Source organism: Clupea harengus, chromosome 10 (genome assembly GCF_900700415.2).
Source record: "Clupea harengus chromosome 10, Ch_v2.0.2, whole genome shotgun sequence".
NCBI classification, from domain to species: Eukaryota; Metazoa; Chordata; class Actinopteri; order Clupeiformes; family Clupeidae; genus Clupea; species Clupea harengus.
In genome coordinates this window covers 6,560,346-6,584,632 of record NC_045161.1, presented here as the reverse complement: position 1 = coordinate 6,584,632, position 24,287 = coordinate 6,560,346, and the positions used below count along the sequence as shown (strand labels likewise).

The window sequence follows — 24,287 nt, the reverse complement described above, 5'->3', positions numbered from 1 at the left end:
GCGTATGTGGTGTTAGATAGGATGTTTACCTGTCAGGTCTGCTTTGGTGTACTTAATCAAGGAAACTTAGTTGACAATGTCATTACATTCTAACACCAAAAAGACCTACATTTTACTCCTTTTTCAGTTTGGTGCACCACTGTGACTGGAAATATTAGTGAGTTGCAAGTCATCTCAAAATATACCCAGTCATAATTCAAATAAAAAAACACTAAAAAGTGTAAGAAATGTTGGATTCTAGCGTCTGTAAAATGACTACATGTTAGTGTAAGCTGTCAGGTTTATATGGTAAAAGAACGATAGAAAGTTATATAAACAAATAACTGAAATACGGAAACAATTTTGAGACATTTAATAGATGGCAGCCTTAAGCATCAAATCCATAGCCTGCTGTGATTGAAGACATCACATACGTTTCCTTTTTATGTCACCCAGTGAAGTTATAATAGGCCTATCTTCATGTCAGATTATAAATGTTGCTTTTCAAAATTAAGATAAAAGTATCTTGAACAATGTAATTTGTAATTTGAGGCGACCTGGAGCAGGGCTTTAAATTCGGCAACACCCTGATTTGGTAGCTTGCGTAATGGGAAGATGAATCGCTGTTGAAGGTGAAAGTAAACCAGTCATTTTTAAATGGGGAAATGGAGACCTGCATGCAAATGAATGAGGTTAAGAGGAACCAACCACAAAAAGATCGACAGAATCATTTTTGACGTTTGTGGTATGTCAGTAACGACGAGAAGACACGACGAATATAATTGCAAACTAAGTTTGATTAACTTTTTCATGCCTGATACTGATGGGCATAACTCATTTATCAAGAACTTCAGTTCCTCGTTTTTAAGTGCCAGAGAGAATTTGTCCGGGTGTTTGAACGTTTGCGATCCTAAAGCAGTGGGTGTAGGCTACATTTCCCGGAAGCTCGCCTGTGCACAGGTAAGATTTCATAGGCAAGTGGATAACCACTTTACTTTGATAATAATTGTCAGATCGTATGGTAGAACATTGGTAACATGTACTCTTACCTGATATGGTTCTTAATAGCAACTGCGGTTTGTATTTAGGCATCATAAAACAGCTATCTTTAAATGAGTGTAATGCCTCACAGTAGTGTACCTCACAATCGTTTAAAGCGAAACGAAACATACGCAGTCGGCTAGTTACCCCAGTTGGAAATGTTTTCTAGATTATAGTGTTTACCCTAGATATACGACATAATTGCCTGTAGTTGACGAAAACACTGCGATGTCTCCGAGGCATGTTGTTTGATGAGCTCTGGCCTGTGTGAATTTGCTATGGGTTTGATACCAGCCGTAGGATATATATTGTAATACAATGTAGGCCTACTTGTGCGAAGTTATTCTATTGTGATTGCCAACAATTTGCGGTAGACGTATAGGCTACCAAATGTTGTGATTAAATTGGCTTGTTATTGCAACTGGGGGTATCTAAGCAAAACATATAATTATAAAATAACACTTGCTTTAGCAAACTTCTAAAAAGACCTGACCTTTATGGACTTTAAAGGTAGTTGATTAGGCTGTTATCCAAGTGATCTCAGGCAATTATAAAGCATTATAATAGCTCAATAGACTACTAAAAATGATTCATATGGTAGGCTACAATGTATGATGATGCATTTTACTTTCCTCTTCATTTCAGGAAGTTGAACTATTTTGTCTGCGGCCTCATTTGATTATTTGTTGCCACAAAAGTCTGTGGCAGGGGTGTCTCTATATTAGGGACAGTTGGGTCGAGCCCCACCACCAGATATCCTTGTGGAGCAGTCCAATTATTTCATTTGATTATATTATATTTATTTTAACACATGACAACGCTAGTGATTGTCCGATACATTTCAAATATGTTCTTGTACCTGTTGAGTAAAAGTCAGTAGTCTACTTCTCCCGAAACAATAGAATTGGCTCAAGGTGCTTTACAGAGCCCAGTGCCTGGACCCCCTTAGAGCAAGCACAATGAAAGTGGCAAGAAAAAACTCCCTGTTAATCAGGAAAAAACCTTAAGCAGAACTGCGGCACATAAGGGGGGACCCATCTGCTTGAGGTAGGAAGAGCTAGGAAGGGGTAGGGGGGGGGGGGGGGGGGGTCATGTGGCAGAATGGGGGGGGACAAAAAGTGGTACATTTGCACAGCGCACATGTGGTAGATGTACATGATATATATACAAACATTAATCTTGTACATACATGATGCATACAAAAACAGCTTAATGGGTATACAGTGTATAGGGCTATTGTTACAAGGGTAAGTAGAGTAGCAACAGAAAAACATGTTATATATATTGCTAGCATAGAATATGGGGTAGAATAACTGTACGGTAGTACGTGGTGATGGGTGCATGTGGGCGGAGGGTTTCTACAAGTAGGTGGTGGAGACACTACAGCAGCGTCCCACAGCAAAGATAGTCTAGACTGGGAGAGGAATAAAGAGACAGAGTGAGTGCATTTACATTACATTTACATTTACATTTACATTTAGTCATTAAGCAGACGCTTTTGTCCAAAGCGACGTACAAGGGAGAGAACAGTCAAGCTAAGAGCAATAAAAAGCATGGTGTAACAATAAATACTACTTTACATGAGAATTAGAAAAACAACGACCTAGAAAAAAGGAAAAAGAAGTGCAGGAATGTAACTGCTGAAGTGCAAGTTAAGCGCTAGTCAGGTGCCAGTTAGGAGGGGAGGTGCTCTCTGAAGAGTTGGGTCTTCAAAAGCTTCTTGAAGGTAGAGAGGGACGCCCCTGCTCTGGTAGTACTAGGCAGTTCGTTCCACCAACGTGGAACTACAAATGAAAATAGTCTGGATTGCCGTGCTTGCACGGACGGCAGTGCCAAACGACGCTCACTAGACGAGCGCAGCGTCCTGGGTGTAACATTTGCCCTTACAAGAGCATTTAGGTAGGTGGGAGCAGAACCAGCAAGCACTCAGTAGGCAAGCATAAGTGACTTGAACTTAATGCGAGCAGCTACTGGCAGCCAGTGGAGCTCAATGAGTAGCGGGGTGAGTGGGTAGAGTTCGGCTGTAAAATATGCAGTGATGAGGAGCAATGTTTCCAAATCCATCAGCATTTGGATCATGCTATAAGAGAGAGAACATTTTTGTTAGTAGACATTAATTTGATAAACAGATAAGGAGATACATTTAGGTAGGTAATTAACAGTAGGTTTAGTAACCATTACACGGTTATGCTAGCCACTACTAATAGCTTGGTAATGTATTGATACAAGTTGACTATAAAAGTTACAGTAAAAACACTCTTTCAATCTAGATTATAGCTAATTTACACCAATGACCACTGCTGAGTCAGGGAGAATCTTTTCGAAGTTGAAAGGGATCGAGACATTTATATATACAGTGGGGAAAATAAGTATTTGAACCCCTGCCGATTTCGCAAATTTGGCCACTTGCAAAGAAATGTGTGATCTATAATTGTAATGGTAGGTGTATTTTAACAGTGAAAAATAGAATATCAACAAACAAATCCAGAAAACTGCATTTTATAACATTTATGACTTTATTTGTATTTGATGCAGAAAATAAGTATTTGAACCCCCAAGCAAACAGCAAGAATTCTGGTTCCCAATGACCAGTTATGTGCCCATGAAGCACACAGATTAGTCCTCATTAGGCCTAACAAGGTACACCTGATCTCAACTGGTGACGTGTATAAAAGAAACCTGTCCAAAGAATCATACTTCACACCTTCAACCTCACCACCATGGGCAAGACCAAAGAGTTGACCAAGGACGTCAGAGATAAGATTGTAGACCTGCACAAGGCTGGAATGGGTTACAAAACCATCGGCAAGCAGCTTGGTGAGAAGCAGACAACTATTAGTGCGATTATTCGTTAATGGAAGCAACACCAAACAACTGTCAATCTCTCTAGGTCTTGGGCTCCATGCAAGATATCCCCTTGTGCGGTATCGGTGATCATCCGAAAGGTGCAGAATAACCCCAGAACTACACAGGGGGAGCTTGTGAATGATCTCAAGGCAGCTGGGACCACAGTCACCAAGAAAACCATTGGCAACACACTACGCCGTAATGGTTTGAAGTACTGCAGCACTCGCAAGGTCCCCCTGCTCAAGGAAGCACATGTACAGGGCCATCTGAAGTTTGCCAATGAACACTTGAATGATTCTAAGGAGGATTGGGAGACAGGATGTGGTCAGATGAGACCAAAATCAAGCTCTTTGGCATCAACTCGACTTGCCGCGTTTGGAGGGGGAAGAATGCTGAATATGACACCATCCCCACCGTCAAGCATGGAGGTGGAAACATTATGCTTTGGGGCTGTTTCTCTGCCAAGGGTACAGGACGACTCCACTCCATCGAGGGGACTATGGATGGGGCCATGTAACGTGGAATATTGGGCTTGAACCTCATTCCCTCATTCCCTCCCATTGAAAACGCAACCTTAAGGATTTGGAGAGGATCTGCAAAGTGGAGTGGACCAAAATCCCTCCTGAGATGTGTGTAAATCTGGTGACCAACTACAAGAAAAGTCTGACGTCTGTGCTTGCCAACAAGGGTTATTCCACCAGTACTAAGTCATGTTTTGCTAGGTCATAAATGTTATAAAATGCAGTTTTCTGGATTTTTTTGTTGATATTCTGTTTCTCACTGTTAAAATACAACTACTATTACAATTATAGATCACACATTTCTTTGCAAGTGGTCAAACTTGCGAAATGCACTCGCAATCAATTGAAAATCAATTCATTCATGGATTGTGGACTTTAACAAAGTTCAAGTTTGCCCCGATGAAAGATGCAACAAGAGCAATGCATTTTTTCTACAAGTACAGGTGTTGATCAGGTGTTATTATAGATAGCTGTCTTCCACATTGCGTTAAGGTATATCGCACAGATAGCTACACATTGCAGACATGTAACCTAATGTTACGACTGGTGGGTGTTGTGCAGGACTCAATCGCACGACTCAGCACAGGGGTAGATTCAGAAGAATAAATGTTTACTAGCAGGGTTCGGTACACAGGTAGGCAGTCCAAAAATAGGCAAACAAATCCACACAGGGAATAGGCAGGAGAATAGTAGTAGGGCAGGCAGAGGTCAGAAGCACGAGTAATCACTTGAACAAGGCAGAAGCGCTAAACGCTAGGAATACACGAGGAGCAGTGGAAACCCAAGGAACATACCATCAAACACAAACTTTTACGAAGACACCACGAGGAACAAGAAAACAAGGACTATATATACACACACAGGCAACAGATAACGAGGAACAGGTGAGAACAATCAAGGCGGGGCAGACAAAGACACAGGTGGACTAAACAAGGGGAATTAACAGGACACAGGTGAACCCAATGACACACACAACCCGGGAGATTGGGAACAGGTGAGGGGTGGAGACACGGACAACAACAAGAGGGCACATGGCACAGACAAACAAACACAGGGAAAGCACATGGCGGGAACAAGGAAGCACGAGGACTAGACACGGGAACAAACATGCGACCACACAAGGGAGACAAACACAGAAATTAGACACGGACAGAACACAGACCTTACAGTACCCCCCCTCTAAGGGCCGGATTCCAGACGGCCCTAAACACAAACAGAACAAATCCACCTAGGGTGGGTGGAGGGAGTCCAGAGCAAGGCAGGCGGGCAGACCGGACAGCCCAAAAACACACAAACAGATCAAATCCACCTAGGGTGGGTGGAGGGGGTCCAGAGCAAGGCAGGCGGGCAGACCGGACCAGACAGCCCAAAAACACACAAACAGATCAAATCCACCTAGGGTGGGTGGAGGGGGTCCAGAGCAAGGCAGGCGGGCAGGCCGGGCCAGACAGAAGGCTGGAAAGAAGGGTCTGGTGGCTGACCGGGTGGACGGCCAAGCAAGGGCAGAATGTCTGGTGGCTGGCCGTGTGGGTGGCCAAACAGGGGCAGAGTCTTTGGCGGCCGACCGGGTGGATGACCAAACAGAGGCAGAGTCTTTGACGACCGACCGGGTGGATGGCCAAACAGGGGCAGAGTCTTTGGCGACCGGCCGGGTGGGTGGCCAAACAGGGGCAGAGTCTTTGGCGACCGGCCGGGTGGGTGGCCAAACAGGGGCAGAGTCTTTGGCGACCGGCCAAACAGACCAACAATAAACACAACAATAACCCTAACAACAAATAGATGCCAGCGATATCGATTGGTGTTTGGGGTTGCAGGGCCAGTGGCTGGGGTAGACGTGGCACCAGGACTCGCTGGTTCATTAGGGCTGGCGGCACCGAACCCTGGGTCTGCTGCAGCTGGGACAGGGAACCCAGGAACACTGGAGACAGGATCCGGAACGCCTGGGGCCGGCGCATGGACGCCTGGAACCGGCGCAAGGACACCTTGGACAGGAACGCCGGAGACGCTCGGGACCGGGACGCCTGAGGCGCTCGGGACAGGGGAGCCTGGGACGCTCGGGACCGGGGCGCCTGAGACGCTCGGGACCGGGGCGCCTGAGACGCTCGGGACAGGGGAGCCTGGGACGCTCGGGACAGGGGCGCCTGGGACGCTCGGGACAGGGGCGCTGGGGACAGGGGCGCCTGGGACGCTCGGGACAGGGGCGCCTGGGACGCTCGGGACAGGGGAGCCTGGGACAGGGGCACTCCGACCAGGGGCGCTCGGGACAGGGGCACTCCGGCCAGGGGCGCTTGGAACAGCAGAGCCCTCAGCAGCGACGCCATCAGAAGGTGCTGCTGGACCGGTCTCGGCAGAGGGTGCTGCTGGGCCTGCATCGGAAACGGATGCTGGAGGATCTTGGTTGGCAGCTGTGGCAGCAGGGTCCGGGTCAGCTGCGGGGTGCGGGTCGGCAGCGGTGGCTGCGGGGTCCGGGTCGGCAGCGCTGGCTGTAGGGTACGCACAAGCTGGGTGAGCGTCGGCTGGGTCTGCTGGGTCAGCGACGGCTGGGTCTGCAGGGTCAGCGACGGCCGGGTCCGCAGGGTCAGCGACGGCCGGGTCTGCAGGGTGAGCGACGGCTCGGTCTGCAGGGTGAGCGGCGGCTTGATCTGCGGCGGCTGGTTCTGCAGGGTCAGCGACGGCCGGGTCTGCAGGGTCAGCGACGGCCGGGTCTGCAGGGTGAGCGACGGCTCGGTCTGCAGGGAGAGCGGCGGCTTGATCTGCGGCGGCTGGTTCTGCTGTGGCGTAGGCCTCAGTGGCGTCACCATCAGCAATTTCTTCAGAGACTGCTTCAGGAACAGCAGCGACAGAGGCTGCTTCGGGGTTGCTAGCAACAGAGGCTACGTCGGGGGCAGCAGTGGGTGCTTCGGGAGCGGTAGCGACGGAGGCTACGTCAGTGGCATCAGAGGCTGCTTCAGGGACAGCAGCGACAGAGGCTGCTTCGGGGTTGCTAGCAACAGAGACTACGTCGGGGGCAGCAGTGGGTGCTTCGGGAGTGGTAGCGACGGAGGCTACGTCAGTGGCATCAGAGGCTGCTTCTGGGGTGGTAGCGACAGAGGCTACGTCGGGGGCGGCAGCGTCAGAGGCTGCTTCGGGGGTGGCAGCATCAGAAGCTGCTTCGGGAGAGGCAGAGGCTGCTTTGGGAGTGGTAGCGACGGAGGCTACATCTGGGGCAGCAGAGACGACCTCGGAGGCGGCAGCGTCAGAGGCTGCTTCTGGGGCGGTAGCAACGGAGGCTACTTCAGGGGCGGCAGCGTCAGAGGCTGCTTCTGGGGCGGCAGCGTCAGAGGCTGCTTCGGGGGAGGCAGAGGCTGCTTTGGGAGTGGTAGCGACGGAGGCTACATCTGGGGCAGCAGCGACGACCTCGGAGGCGGCAGCGTCAGAGGCTGCTTCTGGGGCGGTAGCAACGGAGGCTACTTCAGGGGCGGCAGCGTCAGAGGCTGCTTCTGGGGCGGCAGCGTCAGAGGCTGCTTCGGGGGGGGCAGAGGCTGCTTTGGGAGTGGTAGCGACGGAGGCTACCTCTGGGGCAGCAGAGACGACCTCGGAGGCGGCAGCATCAGAGGCTGCTTCGAGGGTGGCAGAGGCTGCATCGATGGCAGCAGAAGCTGCATCGAGCAAGGCAGCGCCAGAGGCTTCTTTGGGTGTGACAGAAAATCTTTCCAATGCTGCAAAGGCAGCTTCGAGGGCGGCGGAGATAGCTTCAAGGGTGGAAGCTCCAAAGGCTGCGTTGACGGCGTCAGAGACCGCTTTGATGGTGGCCTTGGTAGAGGCTGCTTCGAGGTTGACAGCGTCAGAAGCTCTTCCTAGGGCGACTGCGGCTGTCCTGACGGCGGGAGGCAGGAGACGGGGAGTCGGAGCTGAAGCCAGAGCAGTATTGGTGAGTGAAGCTGAAACCCTGGAGCCGGAATCCAGGCGGCATGGAACCGGAGCTGGAGAGGGAGGTGCAGCGAGGGAATCCCAACGATCCAGGAGCTGCTCGAATTGTCCCAACAGCAGGTTCAGGGACTTCAGGGAACTTCTCCCTTGCTCCTCTATTCCCCTTGTCACGAGGCAGAGAGAGGAGGCTTGTTTGCTCAAACTGAGTCTGAGCACTGAGTCCGAGTCGGCTGAGTCCATCTTTGGTGTCGTCGTACTGTTACGACTGGTGGGTGTTGTGCAGGACTCAATCGCACGACTCAGCACAGGGGTAGATTCAGAAGAATAAATGTTTACTAGCAGGGTTCGGTACACAGGTAGGCAGTCCAAAAATAGGCAAACAAATCCACACAGGGAATAGGCAGGAGAATAGTAGTAGGGCAGGCAGAGGTCAGAAGCACGAGTAATCACTTGAACAAGGCAGAAGCGCTAAACGCTAGGAATACACGAGGAGCAGTGGAAACCCAAGGAACATACCATCAAACACAAACTTTTACGAAGACACCACAAGGAACAAGAAAACAAGGACTATATATACACACACAGGCAACAGATAACGAGGAACAGGTGAGAACAATCAAGGCGGGGCAGACAAAGACACAGGTGGACTAAACAAGGGGAATTAACAGGACACAGGTGAACCCAATGACACACACAACCCGGGAGATTGGGAACAGGTGAGGGGTGGAGACACGGACAACAACAAGAGGGCACATGGCACAGACAAACAAACACAGGGAAAGCACATGGCGGGAACAAGGAAGCACGAGGACTAGACACGGGAACAAACATGCGACCACACAAGGGAGACAAACACAGAAATTAGACACGGACAGAACACAGACCTTACACCTAACTATATTGCTAATACTATAATGTTAGCTCCTTGGCCCCAGTTCCTTTAAACACAACCAAACACTGCTCTTTTCTCTTAATTGTTCTATTTTTGATATCTGGAAGCACAATAACATTTCAGTTCGCAGAGCTCAGTCTTGGTACTATGTATTATCTTGTGTCTTCTACTTTCAGGCTTCGCACTCTGAATGGTCTCCAGTCTTACTTTGTTTTTGCTTTCTGTGTGTGTCCTTCCCTGTTGTACTGAAATTAAATCAATTTTGATTACATAACCTACTGTGTCAACATCCATGTGACTGATATCCTTTAAAAAGGACCGTCCAGACACCTATTACTTAATCCCCAATACCTCAGACACTCATTATTCACACTCAGTGAAACGTGAAACTAAGTACATTGGAGCCCAATGAAGCCTGTTAGAAAGGCACTATATGTTAGAATTGTTATGTTAGATTTTTTTTTTGTTACACACAGGATATGTAAAACAAATCCTTGTGCTATTGGTTGTGGACTTCCCACTTTGCCCAAACCTCTCAATGTCATATGCAAGTAAACATAAAAGAATCATCGTCGTCATCATCTTATTAAATACAGTTTGAACTACTTGTTAGAGCAAAATAGTCTATCTTTTTGTCAATTTATCAATAGCATAAACATAATCACAAAACACAATTTCAGATATTGATATAAGTGACTTTGACCGTGGCCAGAAAAGGTTGATCATCATACAGCTGATCTAGGATTTTGGACCATGGCCTACTTTTTCAAGGGTGGAAAGAACTTGTTAATGAGAGAGGTGTCATTGGGACGAAGAGAATATCTTCCGAACAGAATCCTTAAATGCATATCACAAACCACGCAAAGCAGAAATCATTTTGAGGTTTCACTAACATTACCGTCATTTCGGTGTACGCAGACAACATAATCACTACACTGCAACCCTTTGGAGTTTGGTGGAACGGGAGGTCCTAGCATGAAGATACAGCTAAGAACAGAGTTACATGTCTGCAATGTGTAGCTATCTGTGCAATATACCTTAATTTAATGTGGAAGATAGAGCTATCGATAATTATACCTGATAATAAAGACGTTATTATCCATGATCCACAAATTACATGATTACTGTGTACATGTTCCACTTGTAAAACCGATGATACAGACATGCACTTTGTGGATTATTTATTTCCCCTCTTTGCTTATATTTGTTTATGTCTTTTATTTATTTGCGGGTAACATTTTTATTTGCACAACACATTGTATTTTTTTGATAGACGTGTTGTATTTGCAAAACACATTGGCCCTCATTCTCGAACATTTTCTGAAGTTTCTTCTGAAATGTTTCTTACGGGCTTCGGAAAAACAACGTAAGCAAAAGACATCCGCCAAATTCATGCACGCTTGAAAATGTGGTCCTACGCAGCAGAAGTTTTCTGGGCTGTGCTCCCCCGGAAGAGTTTTCTTAAATTGAAAGCGCGTTATCGTGCTCCTGAATTTGCATACATACACGCCCTGCCAGCTCCTTATAAGGGCACGCAACCGTAGTGACGTGTGCAGTCGGAATCGACCGAATCTACACGAAAGCAACTCGTAAACGAGTCATGTCAAAGCGGAAAGCATCACCGTCGAGTAAACGCAGATCTAACTTCAACTATATATGTCTATGACTTGAACGGTGCAGAGATGGACTGTTGCAGGATGTAGATGTGTCCATTCTATTCCACTATAGCTATATCAACGTGATTGAGTTTAGTGCTTATTTATTTATTCACTTACATTTGCAGTGTTCGTGTACATTACATTTAGTCATTTAGCAGACACTTTTGTCCAAAGCGACGTACAAGGGAGAACAGTCAAGCTACGAGCAATAGAGACCTAGTGTAACAATAAATACTACTTTACATAAGAAATAGAAAAACGAAATAGGAAATAAAAACGAAGTGCAGGAATGTAACTGCTATAAGTGCAAGTTAAGCACTAGTCGAAGTGCCAGTTAGGAAGGGAGGTGCTCTCTGAAGAGTTGGGTCTTCAAAAGCTTCTTAAAGGTAGAGAGGGACGCGCCTGCTCTGGTAGTGCTAGGCAGTTCGTTCCACCAACGTGGAACTACTTGAAAATTCTGGATTGCCGTACTTGCACAGACGGCAGTGCCAAACGACGCTCACTAGACGAGCGCAGCATTCCGGTGTAGTCCTTTTATTTATTTTATGACATCACGGTGCCTCGTAGAATCATGACTATAGGCCCAGGGGCGGAGATCCCATTTCATTGTAGGGGGGGACAATACATGGTCAAATTTCAGAGTGTAATTCCGGGGGGGGACATGAAAAAATTGCTTTCACGAGAGCTAGCATAAACTGCTAAATAAGTCATTTTAGAATTATCTAAACAGCATTAAATGTACTAACACGAAATATCTATTCAGACAAATAATGTCCAAAGTTCAAGAGAACTTGATGCTCAAAATAAGTTATAAAACAGCTCAACAGGGAATCGAACTAGCAACCTTTTGATCGTAATACGACTTCTCTACCTCCTGCGCCACCGTCACTCCATATTGCAATACCAGCATAGTTCATGGACCTTAGAAAAAGATGACATTCATTTAACTTCAGATAATTTAACAAATCTGGAGAGGCACTGAGATGTAGACCTACGTTTATTAACTAGCATGAACCTGCCCCTGACAGGACAGTGTCCTAGACTGTCTAGCTAGCTATCTTAACTGTGTTAATTACCGGCATGCGTGTGTTATCGGCAAACGTTCACGTTGTCATGCCAAACCATTAATACACTTATGTATACTTGTGCATATCGATTGGAACTTCGTAAATGGAGTTTAGAAAAAAACTTCTTCTTTACATGTTCTTACTGCGTTCGAGAATGAGGTAAATCTCTTTACATATCGTGTATCATAGCGGCAGCGACAGGGGACAGAGGAGGAAACAGTCTGACAATCTGACCGTGTAGGTTACTGGGCTGATTAACTGAAACACGGAGCTGCCGGTAGCCCTGCCCGTTGGAAACAGCATGTGAACCAAACCACTTTGAGGAATAGGGGGAACATGATTTTTCAACACTTAAAAAACACATTGTTTTACATCTATAATTAGCACCGCTTGTGCCGTCGTATTTTTATTTAAAAAAAAAAAATCAAAAAAAAAAAATCAAAAAAAAAATTAAAAAAATTCAATGATTGTTTGGGGGGGACAACTTTATGGTAGGGGGGGACACGTCCCCCCCGTCCCCCCCGGGATCTCCGCCTATGTATAGGCCTACATGTGAAACGTAATTGTTAATGATACTTTAATCCGAGGATCTGTAGAGTTGATGTGAACGCAATCACCAACGATTTCTCACAAATGAATTAACACGGAGAGTTTTCTTAAATGCGATTCCTCAAAAAACCCACGGGGCCATCTTGTGGTTTTTTAAGGAATCGCATTTGAGAAAACTCTGGCCGAGTTACGACTGCTATTTCGAGTTCGGAAAGTCTTCTGAAGTTCAGAGCAAATCCCAGATGAGAAAACTTTCATGAATGCCAAATGTTGTCCTAAATCCAATTCCTCTTAAATTCCTCTTAAATTCCTCTTAAATTCTTCTTAACTGCGTTCGAGAATGAGGCCCATTGTTTTTGTGTGAGATGTGTGTTTTGTATTTGTAAAACATGGTATGCATATTTGCAAATCGTTGGCTATGAATCACATTCTGTTTGTTTGCAAAACGCAGGGTATTGCTAAAAAAAAATGTCACTAAATTGATCCCATAGTGTTATTTTTGGCTATAGGTTAAGGCCAGGTTTCCCTGCTCTGAGATGTTGCTTTGGATGTGTTATTACATTTGTAGACCACAATGATTGTTTACTGCTCGATAATTCCTGCACCGCGTTATGTTATTGTGTGCATTTGTGATTTAATTGATGAGCATGTATGTCTGGATTTATTGTGCAACGTTTGTGTGTAGTTTCATTGAGTCGGATGCCAGGGTGTCCGTGCCAGATATGCCTCTGGTCTGTGGGCTATACTAAAATTACGATGACTGTTATCAATTTGGCTCTGGTTTACAAGATGTTTTTTAAATATTCACAGTTTTGGAACGACTAAAGAGTCAATGAGTGAGAGGCATGGCTGACTGGAACCTTGGTGTGGGAACGTTGATCGAGACCAATCTCAATGGGCTTGCAGTCCTGCTGGACAATGCCAAGTGTGGGTGGAAACAGCTGGCTAAAGCTGCGATGGATCAGCCACGCTTCCGCTGCAGGTGAGGAACATTTAGGCTGTACTGACTGCTAAAGCAAATGTGACTACATGTAAGGGTCTTGTAATTACTGTACAGTGAGCACATAGTCTATGAGTTCTTTCCTTAATTACTACCAGGAACTAGCTTCTACTTTCGCTACTTGGGTAACATGACGACCAATGTTGACACTGACACTGTATTTCCATTGTGATACTTGTATTGACCTTTAATTTCTGTTCTTGTATAAATGTTTTAATAATATTCTTTGTGTTATTTATGTGCCATTTCCCATGAATATTGTCTTAAGCCTCTTTAAATAACCAAATTCCTGCAACATGAATACATTTGTTAAATGTATGTATTAAACAAGAGGTGTGTCTATAAATGAGTGTCTCATTCGTCTGTCTGCTAACCTTTGTTTACACTGTAATAATATCTAATTGAACATTGTGAATAATAAATATTGATGGTGGCGTAACTATGGCTTGCTTTCATTACAGCGAGAGTGAGCTGACCAATTGCTCGCTCCAGGTCCTGAACTGTAGCGGCAGTTCAGGGCGCTTTCTCCTCGACATGCTGAAAGAGCGTGGATGTACCTTGGCCTTTCTCCTGCAGTGCCTCCGAAAGATGGAGCATCATGAGGCAATAGAGTATCTCACTACTGCAGGTACTTCTTCTATTACCATTCACTATTATGCGGTTAAATGTTACAAATTTCACTTAATTTATGTGGTTCAATCATACACTGATTACCTGCTGTTTGCCGTATGCTGGTTTGTAGATGCCAACACTATTTTGCTGGGGGTAAGCTCAGAGGAACTCAGATAGTTATCATGGCCTTTAAAATAATCTGAAATAGTTCCTTGTTTCCATTGTGATCTGCAAGACAGTATTCAACACTTCCCGTAGAAGTGTGCAGAGGAAGGTTCTTCTTTTTTACTAATTGAAGCATCAATTTTGATCCTACTTTTATCCCAGATGTCATCCTCAATTACTGGCTGATGGTGTGTAAATATGATGGGATAAAATAACGTGTCATAACATGTAGTCATTTCACAGACTTTAGTAACCAGTGGCATAATATAAAGTGATTAAGTGAGTAAGTGATATAAAGTGAGATTAAGTGAGTAAGTAATATAAAGTGAGATTAAGTGAGTAAGTAATATAAAGTGAGATTAAGTGAGTAAGTAATATAAAGTGATATCAGGCCCACAGATAAACCACTTGTTTTGCCATTAGTAAATATGCATCTTTGTTTGTGGCTGACAGTGGAGCAGATCCAGATTACAGTGCAGCCTCAGCCACAGCATGCCCTAGAGGGAAGCAGAGTGGTGTTGAGCTGCAAGGGCTCCGGCCCCCCTACTCTTGGCTACCAGTGGTTCAAAGGCAAAGAAGAGGTAAGTGGCAAATATTTTGTTAACACTATTTGTATTATAGCAACGTTATCGCAATATCATGTAAACATCATTCATATGTTCTACTGTTCTAAATAGAAGCAGCGTTCAAAGGAAATTAAAATAGAGTTAATGTGATCTTGTATAAAGATCAACGAGTTCAGTGTCGTCTAGACTAGTATCATTCACTTGGAGAAAATAGAAACATAGATGACTGAAATAACGATGATGGAACCTGAAATTACTGTGGCTGCTGGTACAGTGTTCTTTCTAAAGAGTTGTCTCCTTTATTAGAAAACAAATGATGAATAGTTCGACCTGTGCTCTATAGATCCCAGGAGGAAGTGGCCCTAATCTGGTGGTGCCTTTCCTTACGGCGGTTGAGCAGGGCCACTATATCTGCCGTGTTAACCATGGGGAAAGATTCATCTTCTCCAACTGGGCACATGTGCGTGTGATCCGGTCAGGCAACTCTAGCTCAGGTAATCTTTCAGAAAAAACATTTAATCCATGTCAGTCTGTTTAATACACATGTTTTGTTATGATGACAGATACCCACACAGACAAATACTCCCATTTTTATTTAAGAGGCTAGTAGCACCTTTTTTCCTACGACAAGTGGATTGCGAATCATTTATCAGCCAAGGCAACAGACACTATCTGAAGGAGAAGACCTGCTCCTTCGGTGCTCTGCAGAGGCAAATCCTCCTCCTCAATACCAGTGGTACCATAATAAAAAACCTCTAGAAACAGCAGTTAACTCCAAACTGAAGGTGAGCTATGTATATTTATTCTTTTTTTTGCTACTCAGTTGAACATAGCCATATTATCCAATCTTCTGATAAAAAAAAAATCAGCATAATTGTTTTTGTAGCATGTGACTGTATGTTACAACATTCTACATTGAAATGTAGATGGTAATTGTCTACATATTGATTGTATATATTTAGTTTTCTTATTAACTAAAGTAACTGTTGGCTTTCACAGATACCGGGTGTAACAACAGCAGATAGAGGAAGTTATTATTGTCGAGTCTTCAATCTTTACCATGAAATCAGGAGCGAAGAGGTCCACATAAACATTGGTAAGCACCAATTGAAACATTTGTCCTTCTTAGCTCAGGAAACTACTCACACAAAGGGTCTGAAAGTTTTTTGAGTTAATGACTCATTGTCATGTTTTGCAGGACCAAGTTCCATGACTGAGGTCTGGAAATCAGATGATGAAGGTATGCCATTTTACTTATGTGCAATTATGTGCCAGGCTCCCCCTGACAAAATGGTGTTGTGCATTAATCAGACCTCAAATCCTAACTTCAAAGACAAACTGTGCTGTAGCAGACTGTAATGGCTTAAATTTAACGATGCAATGGTTTTGTCAATGCTTCCATTACAACACGGTATAAATGGTGTTACCTTTTTTTTGGCTCAGGAAAAACTGGAATGATTTGATTGTGATTTTACAGATCTGTCTACAGGGTCCACTAGGCCGCCTAGCAGCTTCTATGGTAATATCATCCCAATTGTTTTAGAAACCAACATAAGTTTTATCTGTCTTGACACTGATGAATGGCAACCTTACTCTGGACTTACTAATGGCTTTAATTTAACGATGCAATGTTTTTGTCAATGCTTCAATTACACCAAGGTGTAAACAATGGTGTTGCCTGTTTTTTGGCTCAGGAAAAACTGGAATGATTTGATTGTGATTTTACAGATCTGTCTATGGGGTCTACTAGGCCGCCTAGCAGCTTCTATGGTAAGGTCATCCCAATTGTTTTAGAAACCAACATTAACTTTAATCTGTCTTGACATAGTTCAGCCAGTAAACAATTTCTTCTTCACATAATGATCTACATTCTGCCTCATAGCCACAGATAAGGTCGCTCTCCTTATGGGTAACATGAACTACCTTCACCACCGCCAGCTTCGTGCACCTATGGCTGATGTGCATGAACTGACAAACCTGCTACGCCAGCTAGACTTCAAGGTTGTATCTCTACTAGATCTCAACTGGCAGGAGATGCACAGTGCTGTGACTGAGTTCCTCCTGCTGCTTCATCGTGGGGTCTATGGTAAGAGTTTTTTTTATTCTTATGCGCTCTCCCCCCCTCTCTCTCTTATGTAAAGTGTGTAATGCTGAACGCCCACCTGCTATTATAACATGTCCCTTGTTCTGTGTCTGAGAGGTTATGTAGAGTATAGTGAGTGATAAAACACATTTGTTTTCATAAATCATTCCGATCCATCAGACATAATTAAACTATTACCATTTGGAATGCATAAATCATATCACAGTCTTTAGTCATTGTATCTTAAATGCAACGTTTCACTGCACTAAACACCTGAATCACTAAATGTGAAAGGAAATGTTACTTTTTCTTCCCCATATCCCAGGCCTTCTCTACTTTGCTGGCCATGGCTATGAGAACTATGGTAATAGTTTCATGGTGCCCATAGATGCTCCAGCCTCCTATACCTCAGAACACTGCTTGTGGGTTCAAGGGGTGCTGCATAGGATGCAGGAGCGGGAAACCGGTCTTAATGTCTTTCTGTTGGACATGTGTCGCAAAAGGTACAGTTTCCCCTTAAGTACATCTTTAAGATTGTAAGCTCATTCATTATGTTGAACCACATAAGTGTGTTTTACCAGTTGCTGTGAGGTCTGCCCTCTCCTTCTGACTCTCAAATGCCACGCATGAACATCTGATGTGAAAATGTATGTGCTCTGTGTGCTTTAAGGAACTTAAATGATGTCACCATACCACGACCTGATGCTAGGAAAGTGACTGCAAACATAGTGTTTGGTTATGCTACGTATGTCTACTCCATTCTGTATTAAAAGTACTCAAGGTTTATTTCAGAATAGGAAAGGTCTGTATGTTAAACGCCTTAATCAATTGCAGGTGTGTGGATGCTGAGGCTTATGAGGTGAATAAAGATGATCTGTCCAATGGCATTTTCATAAGCTATCTGAAGAAGAGACTTATGGAAGATGAAAAGGTTACTGTAATGCTGGACAGAGTGGCTGAGGGTAAGATATCCTATCTTCATGATGACATAGCTCTCATAGGTAAACAAATGTTCATACTAATTATGAAGCAGAGGAGACAAACCTGAGTGGCTAAAAACGCTGCCTTAGCCTCTCTGGCTTTTAATATCTGTCTTCTCCATACGCAAGAGTACACTGGAACGCATACTTATGATGAAACGAAATGTATCTTAGGTAGAAGGTATAGCCTGGTGATGTGAAATGACTAGGGCTGTCAGCGTTAACGCGTTAATCTATGCGATTAATGCGGCCGCGATTAACGCGATAAAATATTTTAACGCAATTAACGCAACTTAAAAAAATATATATATATATATATTATTTTATTTTATTTTTAATGCCTTTATTTGGATAGTTATGAAGTTATGACAGGAAGCGATGCGGAGAAGAGGTGGGGAGAGGATTGGGAAATTACATCAGGCCAGACTTGAACCTGTGTCCCCTCGGGCAATGTAAGTAGGGGGCTTGGCCTAACAATAGCCCCCCTTGTTCAAAGTGGGGAATGACAGAAAAAGTTTGAGAACCACTGCGGTAGTTGAAGATGGAGAGAGCTGAGGGATTGTTGGGCGGAAGTTTTCTGTTTAATAGGCAAAATTACGGAACAATCGACAAAACTAAAGTTGTATGTAGCATTTGTCAAATTGAATTTAGCTATCACAGAAGCAGCTCGTCTTTAAGTTATGACCTTAATGCAAAGCACCCGACAGAAAGCAGTCCCAGGTTAGATGGTCGCCAACCCACACTCTACGACGTCTCTAGTAAAATAACTAGACCAGTCCGTGAAAAGGTTACCAACGCTTTAGCAGTTTGGGTTGCCGGTGATTGTCGGACCATCAACATAGTTAAGGACGTTGGGCTGACTGAGGTGATTCTAATTGCTTCAGGAGACAACTCTTATGATTTACCGTTAAAGGGCACCATTGTGTCTCGCATACATTCCTTTTATGACGGCGAGAGAGCACGAAAAATTCAGCTCCTCGAGCAAGCTGCCACCGTCACCCTTACTGGTGACCACTGGACATCAGTCAGCAATGACAATTACCTGGGTGTCACAGCTCATTTGATTGACAATGTATGGAAATTGAGATATTTTTCATTGGAAGTAAAAAAAATAAAAACAGACAAACAAACTTTTAATCGCGATTAATCTAGATTAATGAATTTCAAAATGTGAGATTAATTAGTTAATTTTTTTTAAATCTATTGACAGCCCTAGAAATGACAGGATGAAATATGAGAATTCGGACGTGGCCTGTTCAGATTGCAATCACATACGGGTACATATATAGTATATGCAATTTGTGTTTTGCAAGTACATATTATCCCTTTAAAGATGTATCATATTGCCAGTGTAGTGTAATTTTTATACTCTTACCAGTGGAAGTGAGTTTCAGTTCAGAGTCCAGGGGGGGGGGGGGATTTGTTAGTCTACACAACTACTTAAAAAAGAATAAGAACAGATGAGTGAACTGAGCTGGTTCAAGGGTTAGGATAGAATAAATGCTTGGTGATATACAGTGTGATAAAACTTTCAAATGTTCTGTGTTTCTCTGTCTGAGCAGACATGGGCCGGTGTAGGATCACACGTGGTCGGCAGGCCCTGGAGCTACGAAGTAATCTGTCTGAGCGCAGAGCGCTGACAGACAAAATCCAGAGCACTGACTGCTCTGTAACATCAGCACGTAATCTACAGTGGGCCATCGCTCATGGTGAGGCCTCCAGACTGATTAAACTACTCATATGAAATTCCAGTGCAGGGAAGGAATATCCCATTGTATTGTTAAAGTCAAGTTTGTGTGTTGTTTCTTCTAATGGGTACTGGTCCAGAACTTTAACAGATGTTAGTATTAGAAATCATAGCCTTAACAGGAAAAAAGATATGGCTGAATGTTAGCATGGAGAATGACAGGTGTTTTTTTTACAGACAATTCATAAAATACAACTGAGCCGAATTGTATTAGGTATCTGCCTTTAGAGGGGAGTTTGCCATGCACCTGCTGTTTGCACCTGCGGTTTGAAGTTTTGAGTTCTTCTGAAGTACATGGGAACTATGCCCATTGTTGAAATGGCTGTATAAATGAAGTTGAATGTGGTTGAACTAAATCCATGCCATGTAAATGCCTTTTCCCCAATAGTTTTGCCAGAGAGCCGGACGTTAGAGTTTGATTGTGGTGTGAAGGTGCAGCTGGGGTATGCAGCCGAGTTTTCCAACATAATGATCATCTACACCCGGATATTACAGCAGCCCAAGGACATAGACCACTGCTCTGCCCAGCTGTCTAACTTCTCTGAGGTGGCATTGATCATATGGTTCTAGTATTGTGGCTCTTCATTCAGTGTTTTAAATGAATGGATTTACACCAACCCAATGCGTAAAAGCCATGTTCAATTAACCATTGTTCAAAATTGTGATTTTCTTGCATTAGGACCTGGAGATAGACCTCAAACACACAAATCAAGAGAGTCTTGAGGAAGCTGGGAGTATATTATTTACAATAGATTTTCTGCCACAGCCAGAAGTCCCAAAGCTGTACACCCGTCTCAAAGCACTTCAGAGACTAAAGGTCACATGATTATTTAAACATGCTCAGTATTTTCTTATGGTTTTACTATGATTTTGTTTAAATCTTTAATGTATGTGCCTGTTTTCTTATTACAGAAAGAGCTGACATTTACAGTTTGTCTTCACTACCAATACTCAAACCTGGAGGAGGAGGTTCAAGAGAGGCAAACTGTCTCCATTGGCAAACCTCTGGTGTCCAAACTTAATCTCCATGAGCCCACTTGTTCTTCATCGTCCTCTTTTGATTTTAATTCATCAAGCCTACCAGAGTCAGCCATGTACACCCAGGGCCTGGGTGAGCCCTCTGAGACATCCACTGCCAGCACGTCCGCTGCCACAAGCTGGTCCTACTACTCTACCCCAGGGGAGACTCCAGAAGTTCCACCCTCCAATAAAGTCAATTTGCCAGAAGAAAATCTTGACACTGATGAATGTCAACCTTACTCTGCAACCAAAAGCCTTCCCTACGCTCCTGTGGATGACATCACATTCCGTTTTAGCAACATGCAGAATTTTCATTCCTTGTAGTGCAGATGGATGAGGACAACCTTATTTTTCTGCATAATGGCGTGTAGGCCTATATTTTGAAACATATTTGGGTCAAACTGGAGAACTTTGTTCTCATTGTTTGACGGGGATAGAAAAAAGGCATATTTGTATGTTAATATGAGCCTTGCTAAGAGTATATTTTCCTGTAGTTTGGTAAAGATTTTACAAGACATGCGACTTAATAAAATGTGTGTAACAAATTGTGTAATGCTTTTTTCTTGTGATAATTCGAGATATCGCAGGTCAAGTGACCTGAGGATGGCGGTGTTGTGCATTTTTCATGTCTCAACTCAGAACACCAGTGCGCGGACTCTTTGTCAACGCATGCGCATTTAGCACAGCCTGCGCATTTGCGAGTGTGTTCGAACGCCATTTTAGAGCTCACCGTCTGTTTTCGTGTTGTAATTTTGGGTTGAAGTGGTACCCGACACTTTGGTATTAGAGAAATTATCAATCATGTCAGAAAGTTCTGCGACTTTGGAGTCAACGACCGGCGAGATTCCGGAGGGCACTTGCGTTCGCAAGATAGCCGAGCTCAGAGTTATTGACCTGAAAGCAGAGCTGAAAAAGCGAAACCTGGACGTCAGCGGCAACAAGAGCGTGCTATCTGAACGCCTGAAAAAGGTAATAGTCGTTATATGTCGTATCATAATATACGTTAATGAAATCATGACCTGAATATGTTATTATGTAGACAAGTTGAAGTGTGGAGACGATGTGTGGATAATAAACTGAGCCGAGTGCTTGCAAAGTCAACAAGTCATTAGCAAGCTAGTTAGCTAGCTAGCACATAATGGCTACCAAACCAGTGTAGTTGGCTAACTTAGCTAGCGAGCTAGGAATCAATTCATGTGTTACAATGCCGCATAACGTTGACGTTATAATTTTAGGCAAGCGGTTTGGTTTCATGTCATAGATATGTTAGCCTGCACATATGCCCTGGCAATGCTTTATGGGTAAAAGTTATTTTCCATGAGCTTACGTAACAACAGCGTGCAGCCCTTTCCCTATCTATCTCTGGCCCGCGTCGAAACATGGGTTGTTGAAGTGCCTCCAGCCAATGTTGTGCATGAAAACGGGGTTATCGGTTACTGCTTATTGACTGTCAGCCAATTACCGAATGAATGGTTCACATCGTCGCAGAACATCACGTCGTATGTCACTTGATTTCAAAGCACACTCCACATTATATTCTTCTCTGCACATACGTTAGGCTATTGAAGAGGAAGGTGGAAATCCCGATGAGTTGGTCGTCCCGATTGAAGGGTCACAGAAGAAAACACCCAAAAGAACGTCAAAAGGTAACGTTGAAAATAAAAAAGACTTATAGAAGTTATATGTAAAGGGATGGTAGGGATAGTGAATTGATATTTTATATTGGATCTTTCTGCAGGTAAAATACAGGAGAATGATGAACCTGAAGACTGTGGCATAGAAGAGGATTCAGGAGATGGGCAGGTATGAACTATATTGAATTTGGCTGGAACCCAATGCAATGTGAGAAATTAAGGATGTAGCCTATGTGTAAGAGCTAGTTTTTTAATGACCTTTCATTTTGTTCGTTTCAGGATGACCCTGATGGAAATATGGACAGCCTACATGATATGGACCTTATGGACATGAATGTACTGGATGAGGCAGACATAGATAATGGTGTTCCAGCAGGCTACCAGGATGGTAACACGAAGGAAGAAAATGGCAATGAAGAGGAAGACGATGAAGATGAGTTTGACGAAGATGAAGAAATCCTCATACCGTCTATCGACAATGATGAGGTGTGGTATGAAGTTTTCCAACTGTCTGTTGTTGTAGCTTTTGCCTTTCCTGTCACCGTAACACAGCTTTATGCCCTCAGGAGAAGGAGCCCAAGGACAAGGATATCGCTGAAGAGGAGGATTTAATGCTTTTCAAACAGGCAAGTGTTTATTCTCCAAGCAGTATACAGTGGTGGTCAAAATTATTAGAACACTTGGCATATTTAAGAGGTCTCAGTTGTTTTTGTTGAATTGGCCATTATAATACCCATCAAATGAATGAAATATCTACAAAGTCATCACTATGCTCTATAAACCATAGAATAGAGCCATCATAAGGAGATTTAGGTAATTTTCTTTACAAAAAACAAGCTAGACCTATTTCACTGTCAATGTCACACAATCATGTTCCTTCACAGAAGAAGCCAAATTACTTGGGTAATCATTGTAAGGTGTGATTGTGGTTAAATTGATGGCAATGCAAGAGTCTTAGGACACAGCTGTGTGATTGTTTTGAATGTACAAGGCCTATCCTGCTTATTAAGTGATTGGTAACATCAGGGTTTTGTCACTGACGCCACACCACCAATTGGTATAAATTCAAAGCCTCTAGAAGTAGTCTTGAAGCACATGTTGCTCTTTGAACATGGCCAAGGTGAAGAAGGAGCTAACAAGTGAGCAACGGGTTTGAATAAAAGCCCTATTTTGATGCTGGCTAGAGTAACCGCCGCATAGCCAAGGACTTGAGATGCAGTCCAAGCACTGTAAAGTACACTTCAGACCGCAATGACGCCACCAATTTACACCAGAACCGAAAGGGGAGAGGTAGAAAAAAGAGCATGAAGCATCTTAAAATTCTCAGTCTTAAGGGCCAAAGAAAGACCTCACGAGAACTGCGTGACGAGATCAACACCACAATGACTAATGGTGCAACAGTGTCTTCAAGAACTGTGCGTCGGAAACTGGGAGAAGAAGGACTTGTTGGCAGAATAGCAACAAAGAAACCATTACTGAAAGAGAAAAATAGAGTGAAACGCCTGAAATGTGCAAAAGAACACAAGAAATGGACAAAAGAAGATTGGTATAAAGTGTTGTGGACTGATGAGTCCAAGTTTGAACAGTTTGGCAACATGCGAAGAGTGTAAGTTCGACGGTGGGAGGGGGAGAGATATAAAAATGAGTTTGTCTTGCCAACAGTTAAACACAGAGGGGGTACTATTACGGTGTGGGGTGCCATTTCAGCCTCAGGAACAGGTGACTTAGTGAAAATGTATGGCATCATGGATAAGAAAGTATACCACCACATTCTGGTGAGGCACAGAATACCATCTGGGAGTCGTCTTATTGGGCCTGGATTTATTTTCCAAGAGGACAATGACCCTAAACATTCTTCTAACTATTGCCAGAACTACCTGCGACAGAAGGAATTTGCTGGAACATTGAAAATGATGGACTGGCTCCCTCAAAGTACGGACCTCAACCCCATTGAGCAAATTTGGGGAGAGTTGGAAAATAAACTGGACAGATCTATTGTACATTCAAAGGAAAGCCT

General features: G+C 43.9%; 2 protein-coding genes across 2 annotated transcripts; both read left to right on the top strand.

The window, feature by feature from the left end:
* Nucleotides 1–527: 527 nt before the first annotated feature.
* malt2 (MALT paracaspase 2) lies at nucleotides 528–21,181 on the top strand. The gene is made up of 18 exons (XM_031575129.1): nucleotides 528–939; nucleotides 13,274–13,445; nucleotides 13,925–14,091; nucleotides 14,694–14,821; nucleotides 15,150–15,300; nucleotides 15,407–15,591; nucleotides 15,806–15,902; nucleotides 16,005–16,046; nucleotides 16,284–16,325; nucleotides 16,535–16,576; nucleotides 16,689–16,892; nucleotides 17,215–17,392; nucleotides 17,560–17,634; nucleotides 17,724–17,851; nucleotides 19,432–19,578; nucleotides 20,005–20,162; nucleotides 20,296–20,433; nucleotides 20,529–21,181. The coding sequence occupies exons 2-18, from the start codon at nucleotides 13,309–13,311 to the stop codon at nucleotides 20,958–20,960; spliced, it is 2,451 nt and encodes an 816-aa protein (XP_031430989.1). The 5' UTR covers nucleotides 528–939; nucleotides 13,274–13,308; the 3' UTR covers nucleotides 20,961–21,181.
* Nucleotides 21,182–21,299: 118 nt separating this feature from the next.
* On the top strand, nucleotides 21,300–24,279 carry safb (scaffold attachment factor B). Its single transcript, XM_031575130.2, has 5 exons — nucleotides 21,300–21,605; nucleotides 22,195–22,282; nucleotides 22,375–22,439; nucleotides 22,550–22,756; nucleotides 22,837–24,279. Exons 1-5 carry the CDS (start codon nucleotides 21,438–21,440, stop codon nucleotides 22,984–22,986), a joined length of 678 nt encoding a protein of 225 aa, XP_031430990.1. The 5' UTR covers nucleotides 21,300–21,437; the 3' UTR covers nucleotides 22,987–24,279.
* The last annotated feature ends 8 nt before the right edge of the window (nucleotides 24,280–24,287 follow it).

Bases quoted from the DNA above. Each gene is read 5' to 3' on its own strand.
- malt2 (XM_031575129.1), top strand. From the start codon at position 13,309: ATGGCTGACTGGAACCTTGGTGTGGGAACGTTGATCGAGACCAATCTC. The intron at 16,893-17,214 runs GTAAGAGTTTTT...CCCATATCCCAG, and splicing joins GCTTCATCGTGGGGTCTATG to GCCTTCTCTACTTTGCTGGC. The intron at 20,434-20,528 runs GTCACATGATTA...TTCTTATTACAG, and splicing joins AAGCACTTCAGAGACTAAAG to AAAGAGCTGACATTTACAGT.
- safb (XM_031575130.2), top strand. From the start codon at position 21,438: ATGTCAGAAAGTTCTGCGACTTTGGAGTCAACGACCGGCGAGATTCCG. The intron at 21,606-22,194 runs GTAATAGTCGTT...CACATACGTTAG, and splicing joins TATCTGAACGCCTGAAAAAG to GCTATTGAAGAGGAAGGTGG. The intron at 22,440-22,549 runs GTATGAACTATA...TGTTCGTTTCAG, and splicing joins AGGATTCAGGAGATGGGCAG to GATGACCCTGATGGAAATAT.